General features: G+C 39.3%; 1 protein-coding gene across 3 annotated transcripts in view; it reads right to left on the bottom strand.

The window, feature by feature from the left end:
* Positions 1 to 12,927, bottom strand: part of abhd4 (abhydrolase domain containing 4, N-acyl phospholipase B) — a 73,697-nt gene that overhangs the window by 55,357 nt on the left and 5,413 nt on the right. Inside the window, exon 2 of one of the 3 annotated variants that reach the window (XM_039746437.1) lies at positions 9,621 to 9,772. The exons of the other annotated variants lie outside the window; for them this stretch is intronic. Coding sequence (XP_039602371.1) covers positions 9,621 to 9,676 — 56 coding nt within the window. The 5' untranslated portion in view covers positions 9,677 to 9,772. The remainder of the gene's footprint in view (positions 1 to 9,620; positions 9,773 to 12,927) is intronic. 3 annotated transcript variants of the gene reach the window in all.

Genomic DNA, 12,927 nt, shown 5'->3' with positions numbered 1-12,927 from the left:
AAATAAGCACTTTCACAAAAGGTACAAATATATCAGGACAAGTGTGCTTTTATTCAAGACTATAACCAAAGAAAAAGAAATCGGGTTAGTGTACTTCGTTGTCACGATTCTTTGGTAGTACAGCATTAAGAACTGCTGAGTGATATTCAAGAGGTCATGGGTCCAAGCCTTCCCACGTCCCAAAATAAACATTTTAAGTTGTTCTTATTGTTCTTATTATACAACAAAAACATACATTTGATTTGAGTCTGTAACAGCAGGTGTAAATGTATGGTACTTGTAAAGGTTAGCATTTTTTTTTTTTATTTATTTTTATTCTCTCAGTCAGAAGCCCTCCTTGCAAAAAACATCCACTCACATATAAGAACAATACAGCTGAACCAGGCGTAAAGGCGAAAGATGGCACAGTTTGGATGCAGCAAGAGATCCGGCGTCATCCTGCCAGTCAGTCTACCCCACACCTGTCTTTCAACGAAGCAGCACAGCTTACAGAGCTCTCCAACGTATCGTGCACAGTCCAGTTTGTGATTATGTTTTGTGATGGTCTTTATATAAAAACATTTATATGTTATTTATATAAAAGTCAGATCGAATGTTATTTACCTTGATTTATTTACATATCTTCCTACAGTGTAAAGTCACAAGTAAACTGCAGAGCTTCCTGTGTTTGATCGACACGGGCATGCTGACAAAGTACACGTGTACTGAAGTGACTTTAGCTGCAGGAAGGCACAGATTTGTGTTTTTCTGATATACTGTACAACCAAGAAACATCTTTATATAGAGCTGTGTATGATCAGCAGACATGTAGAAACGTTCATGTTGGTTCATCCATTAGCCTATATGTACATACTGAAAAGTTTACCATTTGGGACATTAGGACTCATTTAAAAAATTAGAAGCTTTCATGTCACTCAGCAACATGTGTATGTGTAAGTTCACTTAATGAAGAGCACTATACAAAGATAAATTGTATTGAATGTTTGTTACATTTTTAATAATATTATTTTTCTTTAAAAATGTCTATCCTGTCATCCTAAAATTTGGTTAAAATGAAACTGAGTTATTGTATTATTAATACTGCATAGCAATCCAATCTAAAATCAATTAAATCCAGTTTAGGGGACAGAGCTTCTCCTGGCTACATTAGACATAAGGCACAGACCAAAGTGCCAGTCTTATACAACTGAACACCCATACATGTCCATTTTACTGTCACCAATTAACTGAACATGTGGTCTCTGGAGTGTAGGAGAGAAAAAAACTGACGAGAAATCAGTGCAGACTTGGAGCAATACATGAACTGCATACAGACCTGGACTTGAGCTCTGTTTCCTCAAGCTGGGTGTCTTCAGCACTGATGATTATACCGCTCATATTCTGTGCCCAGTTAAGCTAGCTTTAATATTTCCAGTATTTGTAACTTTCAATATTAGAAATACAAAAACTTACTTTTGCCAGCTAACTTCTTCAAATTTCTAGTTGTATACTTACAGATGGCAGGATAGTGCAGCCAATGTGGGATTGGTCATCAAGAGAGGAAATGACAAATGGCCCTGATAGGTCAGTCACTGCCAGAAGAGGTATACTGAAATAGCCCTAAGTTTATACAATTAAAAATGTAAAAAACAGAAAAAATAAAAAAAAACAACTACTGAATTCATGTAGGAGAAAACTTTTCACAGCAACTGCTGCACTAATGAGGTAGTATGATCTTGTGATATGTAATATGCAATTTAATGTTGAATCTGCATCTTTGAGGAAAAGATGCGAAGATAAACTTTTCAAAGTGTATCTGTTTGCACAAGTACAGTATATAAAAATGGAGTAGGGTATCTTGATTGATAAATGACTCCAATGTCAAGGCAGATGAACTTTCTCTTTAAATCACAAAACACATTCAGCTATCTAACACTAATTAAATTATTGATATCAAGTGAAAAGATCAATTTAAATAAAGAATCACATACCTAGCAACACCAGTGAAAATTAAGTGGATGTGAATTTCAAAAGGAAACACTTCTTTACACAAACTCTTGTGGCAATCTAGACCAAATTATGGAGTCATCATGTGGGAGATGCTTTTTAAAAAGTACTCCTATGGTCCACATCATCCATTTTGCAGGAAACTAAGGCCTATCCTGGTATACATTGCAGAACTGGGCACAAGGAGAAAATCATGCCAATCAAAGGAACCCAAGTAAATCCATTAGGACACAGGAAGAAACTATACACCCCAGATTGACAGGAACTTTACCCATGACCCTACAGCCGAGTCACTATGCCACCTAAATAATATAATTAATTTAAATTTGTTTTTTTGAACATAAAAAGAGTAAGCAATGAGAGACCTAGTAAAAGCACTGGACATGTGTATTGTACATGGCTGGCATTGACACCACTGATGATTTAGAATTAGCTACTCCCATCAGGCTTTGGTGTACTTGTCAAAATTATTTTAGTCACACAAGAAAAAACAAGGTACTAATTTAGAACCATGGCGGATACCCGTAGTGACTGAAAGAACGAGATCGCAAATACAAGCAACTGAAATGAGTTTCCTCCGCAGGGTGTCTGGGCTTTCCCTTAAAGATAGGGTGAGAAGCTCAGTTATCCGGAAAGGACTCAGAGTAGAGCCACTGCTCCTCCGCATTGAGAGGAGTCAGATGAGGTGGCTCGGGCATCTGATCAGGATGCCTCCTGGACGCCTCCCTGGTGATGTGTTCCGAGCACGTCCAACTGGGAAGAGGCCCCAGGGAAGACCCAGAACACGCTGTAGGGACTATGTCTCCCAAATGGCCTGGAAACACCTTGGGATTCTCCCAGAAGAGCTAGAAGAAGTGGCCGGGGAGAGGGAAGTCTGGGCCTCTCTGCTCAAGCTGCTGCCCCTGCGACCCGACCTCAGATAAGCAGAAGAGGATGGATGGATGGATGTCAGATACCATACCATAGTGAATGATATGAGAGAAAGAGGAGAGGTTGGGAGCATGCGCTGATGGCACGTTGCCGCACCCACCACACGACAAACCACCTGGACTGGGACCCGAGTGCAGAGGATGGCACCACACAGGAACAGTGTGTGTTTTTTTTAAGTGGCTGGAGTGCCAATCCTGTCACCAACCCCCAAATTTTCCCTGCAAGTTGGAGGACCTGCTTGCAGAGCTGGATGAAGGTTAATGTCATACCCACGAAGAAGCAAATGCAGGTTAAGGGCCTTGCTCATGGGCCCAACAGAGTAAAGTCACTTCTGGCATTTATGGGATTGCTGGCACAGATCTCTAGCCTCAGAGACACCATTCTGAAGGGTGGCACACCAGCATCTCCGTGGCACCGAACTAACGCAGCTGCATAAATGAGTCATAAATGAGCTTTAATTTGCATAATACTAAATGTAATGGCAGAAAGTGTTAAAAGACATGGGTCAGATAAATATTATAATAACATTAATAATGAAGCATTACAATAAGCATTACCACCATTATGAACTGTTACTGACACTGCTCTATTCGGTTTCTGTTCTCAGTATCCTGCTGTGACACTTGGTGCCAGTGCTTTGCTGCCAAGCTGTTCTCTTGCCCATAGAAATGTCAACTGAGATACTGGGACCCTTGTAATCATCACATGGAAAGGTTCTGCCATCAGATTAGACAACCCAGCACAGACCCTACTTCAGAATGCCCAGCAGGGGGTGTGGGGCCAGTTGGCAGAGGTCTCCAGGTCTGTGACTGTGTCTGAATTTCTCGGTTACAATTAGCCATGGACCCTGCAGAGGTTTATTTTCTCCAAGGATGCTGCTGATTGGAGTTTTTGTTTTCCTCTCCTCCGTTATCAACTGACCATAGTTCAACAATAAACTAATGGACAAATATTGCTGTGCTCCATTTATGTTTAACCATTTCAAACTACTTTGTTTGCCTGCCTGTTTAAATAACACCGTGTCTTCATGTAATCATTAAGTAATTATTAATTTGTAAAATTTGTAATTGCATTTTACCTAAGAACTTGCAAAGCACAAAGTGCCTGCACTCAACAAAGAGCTCTACACAAAAATAAATTGAAGTAAAAAGTCAAGACTGCCTGCTACAACACAATCCTTTCAGACTGCAACTTAGGACAACACAATGGCCAGTCCTAATTGTGCCAGATATCTGTCGAATCACAGTGGATGTGTTGAGAAGACCTTCTCAACGACTGCCATAGGAGTTACATCTGGAATTGGTCACTGTCTAATATAGCTAAGCGATATTACCTAACATAACATTCTAAAACAATCTTAATCAAATTTAGGGTGGCAGGGGCCAGGCTTTAACCTGATAGCACTGGGCACAAGGCAGACAACATGCATGGGTGGCACCAGTCCATCACTAGACCCTGACATCCACACTCACATTTACGTGTTATGTCTATGCACTATTAACAATGTAAAAACTACCTTAAACCTAGAAAATCTACAATACTTGAAAGGACTTAAAGTATCTCTGTACAAAGAGAGCAATTTAAAAAGCTAATAAGATATTGGACTATGCAATGCCCAAGACACAAGAAGTTATACTTCAGCTGTATTAAGCATTTGTGAGATCACATTTGGAAAGCTGTATGCAGTTTTGCTCTCCATATCAATGACCCCAGAGCACTGGCAATAAGCCTGCAAGGAGATGATGAGTTTAATCTTTTCAGGGTAAGTAGACATGATAAATACATTCAAAAGAAAAAAGAAATAAGAAAACCTGATACCAGCTATTCAGTTCTAACGAACTGTACAATGAGGACACCAGGGGAAAACTGGAAATTGGTCAAGTGCAGATTTTGCTGAAATGCAGAATAAAAGATTTGTGAATGTAAGAAACCTGTTCTCTCTCACTATACTTTAAAAGAGCTTTCTGAATGGCCTTTATTTCTCCTCTCAGTATTGTTTTACAAATCCAATTTGAATTGAAGTTGGCACGCCATGCTTGGCTGAATGGCCTGTTCTCATGAAAACGTCTTATGCCCATGTGAACGCCAAAACTGTCCAATAGTAAATGACAAGCACAAATTCCACTTGCCTAAGGCTAAATTCCTTGAGTGCTAAAGTCATTTGACTACAATTATCTCTCTCATGACCAGCCCTCTGTTGTAAGGGATGATCAGTGTGTAACAAAGCACTGGCCAACAGTTCCTATTCATTCAGGACAAAAAAAAAAAAATCTGAATATGGCACTTTATGGGCATATCACAACCTCCTGTCGATCTACAGGAAAATATACATTTTCAATGGAAGTCTATATTTCTCTGATAAACCAATCAGCTGTGCTTCATTCTGCATAACATACTGTAGTGAGCCTCATTGTCATTAGCTTTAATTAGAATATATATGTAATTACTAACAAGAAGAATTATAAACTATTATTATTGTTGTTGTTCACATTGGTTTTTTTACGTAATGAATAAAACATCCAATTAAAATGCTTGCTTTGGAAATCAAGATCTGGTTCCATGGCTCTATGAAATGCATACTTGGGTTTGGGAACAGGCTGAAGGAATGTAAAGTATTTGAGTCAAACACATAAACCTATTTAAAAAAGAGGTGATGTATCTCTTAAAATCATTTGTTTATTCATGCTTCGTCCATTCTTTCATTGCACAATCTGCTTATTATCCCATTATAAAGAGCTGGTGCCTTTCCTAGCAACACTAGTTGCAAAGCAGTCCATGTCAGAAAATTCTCAAACACAAACCTGTCCTCACTCTTATCAGGCCAATTTAGAGTCACCATTTAAACAAATCCACACATTTCTGGGAAGTAGGAGGAAAACTGAAGTACAAAATGAAAACCACATACACGCAAAAAGAGAACATAGAAATTTCACCAAGACAATAACCAGACCAGCATGTGAACCAAGTACTGTGTGACACCAGCACTAACCTCTGAAGCCAACTATTTTACCTTTCAGAGTGCACTTTTATTAATATATATAGGTCCTCTATAACATTAAAACCAGGGAAATATTGATTATCTTGTTACAATGTCACCTGTCAAGATATATATTAGGCAGCAAGTGAACACTCAGTTCTTGAAGGTGATATACTGTAAACAGGAAAACTACACAATCATAAGGGTCAAAATGATTTTAAGGGACAAATTGTAATAGCTAGACAACTGGTTCACAGCATCTCCATAACGGCAGGTCTTGTGGGGTGTTACTGGTATGAAGTAGTTAATATCTACTCAATGTGGTCGAAAGAAGCACAACAAGTGAACCGGCAACATGATCGTGGGTTCCTCAGGCTAGCTGATGTGCATGGGTAGAAAAGGATAGCCTGTCTGGTCCGATCCCACAGAAGAGCTACTGTAGCACAAATTCCTGAAAAACTTAAAGTGCCTACAATGGGCATGTGAGTGTAATATCTGGACAATAGAGCACTGGAAGAAGGTGGTCTGTTCTGAGGAATCACATTTTCTGTTAGTCTGTGTGGGTGGCCAGGTGCATGTGTGTCATTTACCACACTGCAAAAACTGTTTAGAAATGGCTTGAGGGACATAAAGAGTTCATGGTGTTCACTTGGCCTGCAAACTCCTCAGATCTCAATCCAACTGAGCATCTGTGGGATGTGCAGGAAAGATAAGTCTGATCCATTGAGGCCTCACCTTGCAACTTTGAGGACTTCAATGATCTGCTGTGTAACATGTTGGTTCCAGATACCACAGGACAACTTCAGAGGTCTTTGAGTCCGTGCCTCCAAGGGTCAAAACTATTTTGGTGTCAGGAGATGGGGCCTACAAAATGTTAGGCACGTGGTTTTAATTATGTGGCAGACTGGTATATACTCTAGGCCAGTGTTTCCCAAACTCGGTCCTGGGGACCCCCTGTGGCTGCAGGTTTTTGTTCCAACCAGATTCCTAATCAGTGACAACACCTGATAACACTGGGCTCATTTAATTAGCTAGTATTTTTTTTGTCTTTTATTCTACATTCAGAAAAGCACAGCAGCATGATTTTTATATTTATAAGACATTTAGAAATATTTCTGCTTTTGCTATAGATTTAAATGCTTAACTCTCTTTTGTTGATTTCATTATGCTTTGCCCTTTCCTTGTGCAGTTTTTCCCCCTTTGTTGTATCTTAATAATGACAATTTAAAATGAGCAGAACAGACACCCAGGCAAACAACACTTCATAATCAAAGGCTGCAACTACTTTAGAGTCAGACCCACTAATTAGTAAATAATAGATTAATTAAACAATTAGAAGACCTAGAAAAGTAGACTGAAAATCAAGATGAAAATACTGTTAAAAAGAAAAAAATACATTATTCCTATATAACTGCTTGGTACATTTAAATTTTTTTTTTTTTAGCAAACTTAGTTTTCTAATTTCTGTATTGTTCCCTAAACACAGAACTTGGGAAATATCAGTTCACTTAATTAGCCCAGGAGTTCAATTAAATACAGAAGCTGGTTAGAACAAAAACCTGCAGCCACAGTGGGTCCTCAGGACCGAGTTTGGGAAACACTGCTCTAGGCTACTAACACTCATAATTAGTAAAGAGTAATATACAGTATAACGTAGGCCATGTATAACTGGTCAAGACCCTCTTTCAGCAGTAACTTGACTATGTGAAGGTCTTGGATAAGGCAGCAGTTGTCAGAAATAGTGCACCTTACTCTCTGTAGATGGCCTGACCTCTTCTTGTCAAAGCACTGTGATAGGGACCTCACATTAAAAAGAAAAAATATGCAGACTATACACAGCTACCCACTGTACAATCATACTCTTATACAATCTTCTTCATGAAAAACAGATTATGTCTAGACATCAGATATAGTCTGATGGCAATTTGAACACACCACCACATCATTCCTAATACAGCATGAAGGAAAGCATCACCAAGGTAATACAGGGCAGATGATATGTCTAGGCAGGAAACAGGTGATGAATAAACTCATTTGTATCTAACCTTTTACTTGTCATCCTAACAATAGACACAAATAGACACAATTGTTTTTTTTTTGGTAACTAGAGAACATTTACAGCTGCACATCCTACAGTCCCTCCCATATAAGGCACTGAGTGCACCTCCCACACTGACCAACCTGACAAAACTGAACTACTGAAGAACTGGATAATGGTCAGTCAACCCCAGTATAACCCAGCATTGGGGTTCAAACGTGAAGTTCAAACATGACAGTGTGAGTCTGGACAAAGGGTAAACCTGATCAGATCATTAGAGTGACTCTAAGCTTTAAAGAGGAAACACATACAGCAAATAATAAATTAACAGGCATGTCCTGACGGTGCTGACTGGGTTGGTGGACTGACACTGATGGACTCAAATTGCCAGAGGCAGATGTCCATTGTAGTACTCAGGACAGTGTGGCATTTTATTTTGTCTGCACCAAACACATACTGATCTGAGATCCCTGCCTTTGTAGTTTCACCTGAAAATAAACAAAGACTGTGCCATACCATTGGGAAAAGTGCTCACCAGGCTGCCAAGAACACACAGCTATTGCCCAAGAGAAGTAATTGGCCCACTGTTTATTTATGTGTTTATGTCTTAAATGAACACTATTTATGTATGTAAATAATTATCACTAGTTATGTATTTAATTCTCCTGGAACAGTTTTTAATATGTTCAGAAAATAAAGCTGGACTGATTTCTTATTATTTTTAGAATGCCACAGTTTATATAATGATACACCTGTCTTGTGTCTGTCACTGCTTAAATCTGAGTGAATAAGACCTTTGGCACAAATTGAGAACTATGTGTTCAGCTAGATAAAAACTAAATATTTTAACTCATTTTATGTAAAGCTGTGTGCAGTGGCACTTCTGTACATAATAACTGTTTTGTTGTTTAAGTTTTAATTTAGCAATGACAGAATTTAAGCATTCAAGTAAGTCATTTTAAATAGAGCATGTCATATATCAGATACATTCATTTTCACAAACCCAAGGCAGGCAACATTGGGTGCAAGGCAGAATCCATATCTGGTCGGGTCATCAGTATATGAAGTGTTAACCCAATTCTAAATTGCATTTGTGTGTGTGTATAAAGTACTGTATATGTGATATTTTTTTTACTAATCTTACTGTGATTAAAAAACACACTGAAGTACACAAGTTCTAGGACTGTTTTAAGTCCCTGGTGTTTGTTTAAGTCAGAGCTGTGACCATATAAAAAGCCAGCAGATTTGTGAAAGTCTGTCACTTCATTCTTGGCGGCACTCTACCTACATACATCCAGGATCTGAACCACAGAGCACAACAGTAAGATGTCGAGGCACGAGTCACAGAGACTTCAGTTCACCTTGACACTCAGAGCTCCTCTTCTGCGGTTTAGTCGAGCTGACACCCACCGCTATACAGGCAGAGGGGGTTTCCTCCACAGACTGGTATTACATAAAACAACTCAATACGACATGGAACAAAATTCATGGCGCACTCACTTGTTAAGATGTGTACTGTAGACACACAGGCGACTCCTCGCGTCTGTTAAGAGTCACCTGTTCATTAACAATTGGGGAAGTTGAGACTAACTGGAAAAAACGCCGCTACTGTACTACAAATGTACAAGACTCCTCGACATTATGACATCTCGTGTGACGGCTGTCATTATACGCAGCGATTAAACTTACCTCGTCTCCAACTCGTCTGCCATTGCCAATCCAGAACTCCGCTCATCGCCCACCATTTTCTGAGGACCGGTCACCTGTCAAAGTTGCCACCGGTCTTCCGGCTGCTCCGATCCAAACCCGCTTACTCACCCTGACGCTATGAATCTCCGCCCCTAGAGGATGGACCAATTATTATTCATAAAGGCGGACCCAAAATGTGGACAGATTTTGATTGGCTATTTTCAAAGGAATTAACTGAATATTCATAAGGGATGGGAGAGAGAAAGAGAGAGAGAGAGAGAGTGCAAGCATGAGTGTGTGTGTGTGTGTGTGTGTGTGTGTACTCGCCGAATGTAGTTACTTTATTTCCTTATGTTATTTTTATTCGTAGTCGTCTGATCTTTATTCTTCTCGACGTATCAATCAACCCATTCTCTGAATTCTCTCTTTTTGTTAATGGAGACGGGAAACAAGTGCCTGTTTATCTTCACCATTTTTTGTTATACAGTAATCACAGGTCGCTGTTCATCACGCAAAATAAGCTATTGATTGCTACTGTGCTCGTTGCTGTGTTTTCCATACTACATTTTCTTATTTTTCCATTTTGTCTGCCTACGATCGCTGATGGCCCTTGTTTCTACTCGAAAAATCCAATATTCGAATCATGTTTGTAAATTGAACCTTCTAAGTCTGTTTGACTGTAGTTCGCCAGGTTCCCAAATATTGATAATGGATGTTTTACCACTGATCCTGAATTTGCTGCTGTTTTTTAAATATTTAAATACAATATAATTCTTCACAGGTGCTGACATATTCTAATTTTGATGTAACAGACTGAAACCTGCAGATCCAGGAGCATGTCAATCTCACTTATATTATTTGGAGGACAGGGCAGTTGTCTGCATCATCCCTGTTATGTCACTCAAGGATTTTTTTCTTTTTCTCTAATACATGTGCACAAGTGATCACTGGTTTCACAAACTCAGCCTCTTGTCCAGGGCTGTCCCTTTTGGTGGTCACTTGGTTCAGTTGTCCTGAGCTCTGTTTAGGGGTTAGAGATGATTCTTGAGGGCCTTGCACCCTTACCCCTTTTTTTCTGAACATCATTAAAATTCAAGTTTGAATTTAACCTTTAGCGATTGCCCAAGCAATACACTGTAGCTGTTCCCTTACTACAACCCTGGGTAAAAGAGTATTTTAAAGCCTCCATCACCAGTAATTCATCTTGTAGGTGTTCTTGTTCGCATGGCTGTCCCCTTGTATGTCTGTTTCCAGTATTTATGCAGCTAGACCTCCGTTCAGGTCTTTGGCCTCCAGCTGTATGAGTTTAAAGCAGCATGCCAGTCTTGTGTGCCATGCTGGCTGGACAAGCAGTTTGAGATCTTGAAAAACATAGATGAAGTGGGTTCATTTTGTCAGAAATTCAAATTCTAATCTGTTTTAAGACAGATGCTGTTAACTGATATTTTTGTTGTTCTGTTATTTGTTGTCAACAGGCTACATGTTTGCTAGCCTGATTATAAACAGGAATGAAGTTATCTATCTATTCACAGCTGCTTATTCATACATGTCTGTGGTTGTATGAAAATCCACTATTTTAAAAGGTACACACTAATATATGTCATTATTGTGATCAATAAATCAAAAGATACAATTTGAGATTTTAATTTTATTTTACTTTTGCCTAGCCAGGTATGTAAACACTTGTCAGATTCATTGGCCTATCTGTCACACTCTCACATTTGTTGTACTAGACAGGAGGAACTGCGATGTTTAAATGGTTCATTTGCACTAGACCACTTTCATTTTCATGAGTCTTCAACAAAAAGGAAACACCTGTTTTCATTTATTTATTTTTTAACAACAACTAGACCATGAGAGAGAGTGAGTGAATTGGCTGTGATCTCCATTGAAAAAGAACTAGCAGAAAGTTTGGATTGGTGGGATTAAGCTGCAGTACAGGTACAAAGATACAATCTTTTAAAATAACCTTCTGCGATTCCCACAAATAAGCCTGAAATTCTGTATAAATAATACTGTTCAGCATAAATGATACCGATATTTAAGAACTTCGAATGTGCTGATAGCAATGCATCACGTAATGTGCTTCATGGCCAAAAAATGTTGCTTTTCTTAGTAAACAACACCAAATAAGCCAAAATTCCCAGTTATTTTTGCTGGATATATTTATATGCTATATACATACTGTACATATAAATTATATATGTGCATGTGTGTATATATACTGTACATTATATATGTTGTGATGTATGGCTGGCCGCTCATCCCGGCCAATACCCCCATGACGCCAGGTGGAGACCTCCCTGCAGTATGGAGGTGCCCCGAAGACCAGCAGGGCATCATGGACATTGGAGTCTTTATGCACAGCCCTGCTGGATACCATGGGGGCCGCTAGGAGATCCTGCAGGGAGGAACAATGATTATTTGCCTTACACCCTGGAAGTACGTCCGAGTCACATGGACAAGGGGAAGGACGTGCTTCCGGGGTGAAGAAAAGGACTTTTTATCTGACCCAGAAGTGATAGGAGATCACATGGACTGGGGATTGGAACACTTCCGGGTCAGGGATTATAAAAGGACTATGGGAGCTCCCAGACGGCGAGCTGAGCTGGGTGAAAGGGTGGCAACGCATCTGGGAGTGGTGGAGAATTTATTGTAGTGATAATTGGTTTGTTGTATGAGTATGTTGGAGAGTAGGGTGCTTTGTGCACTGTGTAATAATAAAAAGTCGTATTATTGGACTTTTACCACGTGTCTGGCATCTTGGACAAGGGTTCAAGGAAGCGATAGCGCCCCCTATCTGTCACAATGTATACATATACACAATACATAACATGTACTGTATATACTGTTTACAGTATGTATGTACATCTATATAAATATAAATTATAATACCTTCCTGTCTGTTTTTGATGTTATTTATCTGATTTGCACACTTGGGCCCTCATTTTAAACCTCAGATCCCATCTTGTCTGTCTGTTCACCAAAAACACATAAACAGCTGAACCGATTTACACAATATTTTGTATGTAGGTTGCTGTTAGTCCAACACAGAGGGTGTTTCAAAAATGTGGGGGGATTGTAATGTAGAGCAAAAAAAAAACAATTCACAACAGCTAAGTAGTTCTTGAAATTTTATATGCTTATGATTGTTGATACAACTTAAATTTGAGACTTTGAAACAGAGAAATGGGATTGGAATAGGAAGAGGTGCAAAGCCAAAACCACGTTATCCCCCCTTAAAACATTCATCTGATGGTAATGAATTTGTTATATAATACAGTGAAGGCTGTAGTCCACTGTACTG

Source organism: Polypterus senegalus, chromosome 1, assembly GCF_016835505.1.
Source record: "Polypterus senegalus isolate Bchr_013 chromosome 1, ASM1683550v1, whole genome shotgun sequence".
Classification (NCBI taxonomy): Eukaryota; Metazoa; Chordata; class Cladistia; order Polypteriformes; family Polypteridae; genus Polypterus; species Polypterus senegalus.
The sequence above is the reverse complement of the archived record's forward strand: the minus strand, read 5'-3'. Positions and strand labels throughout refer to the sequence as shown.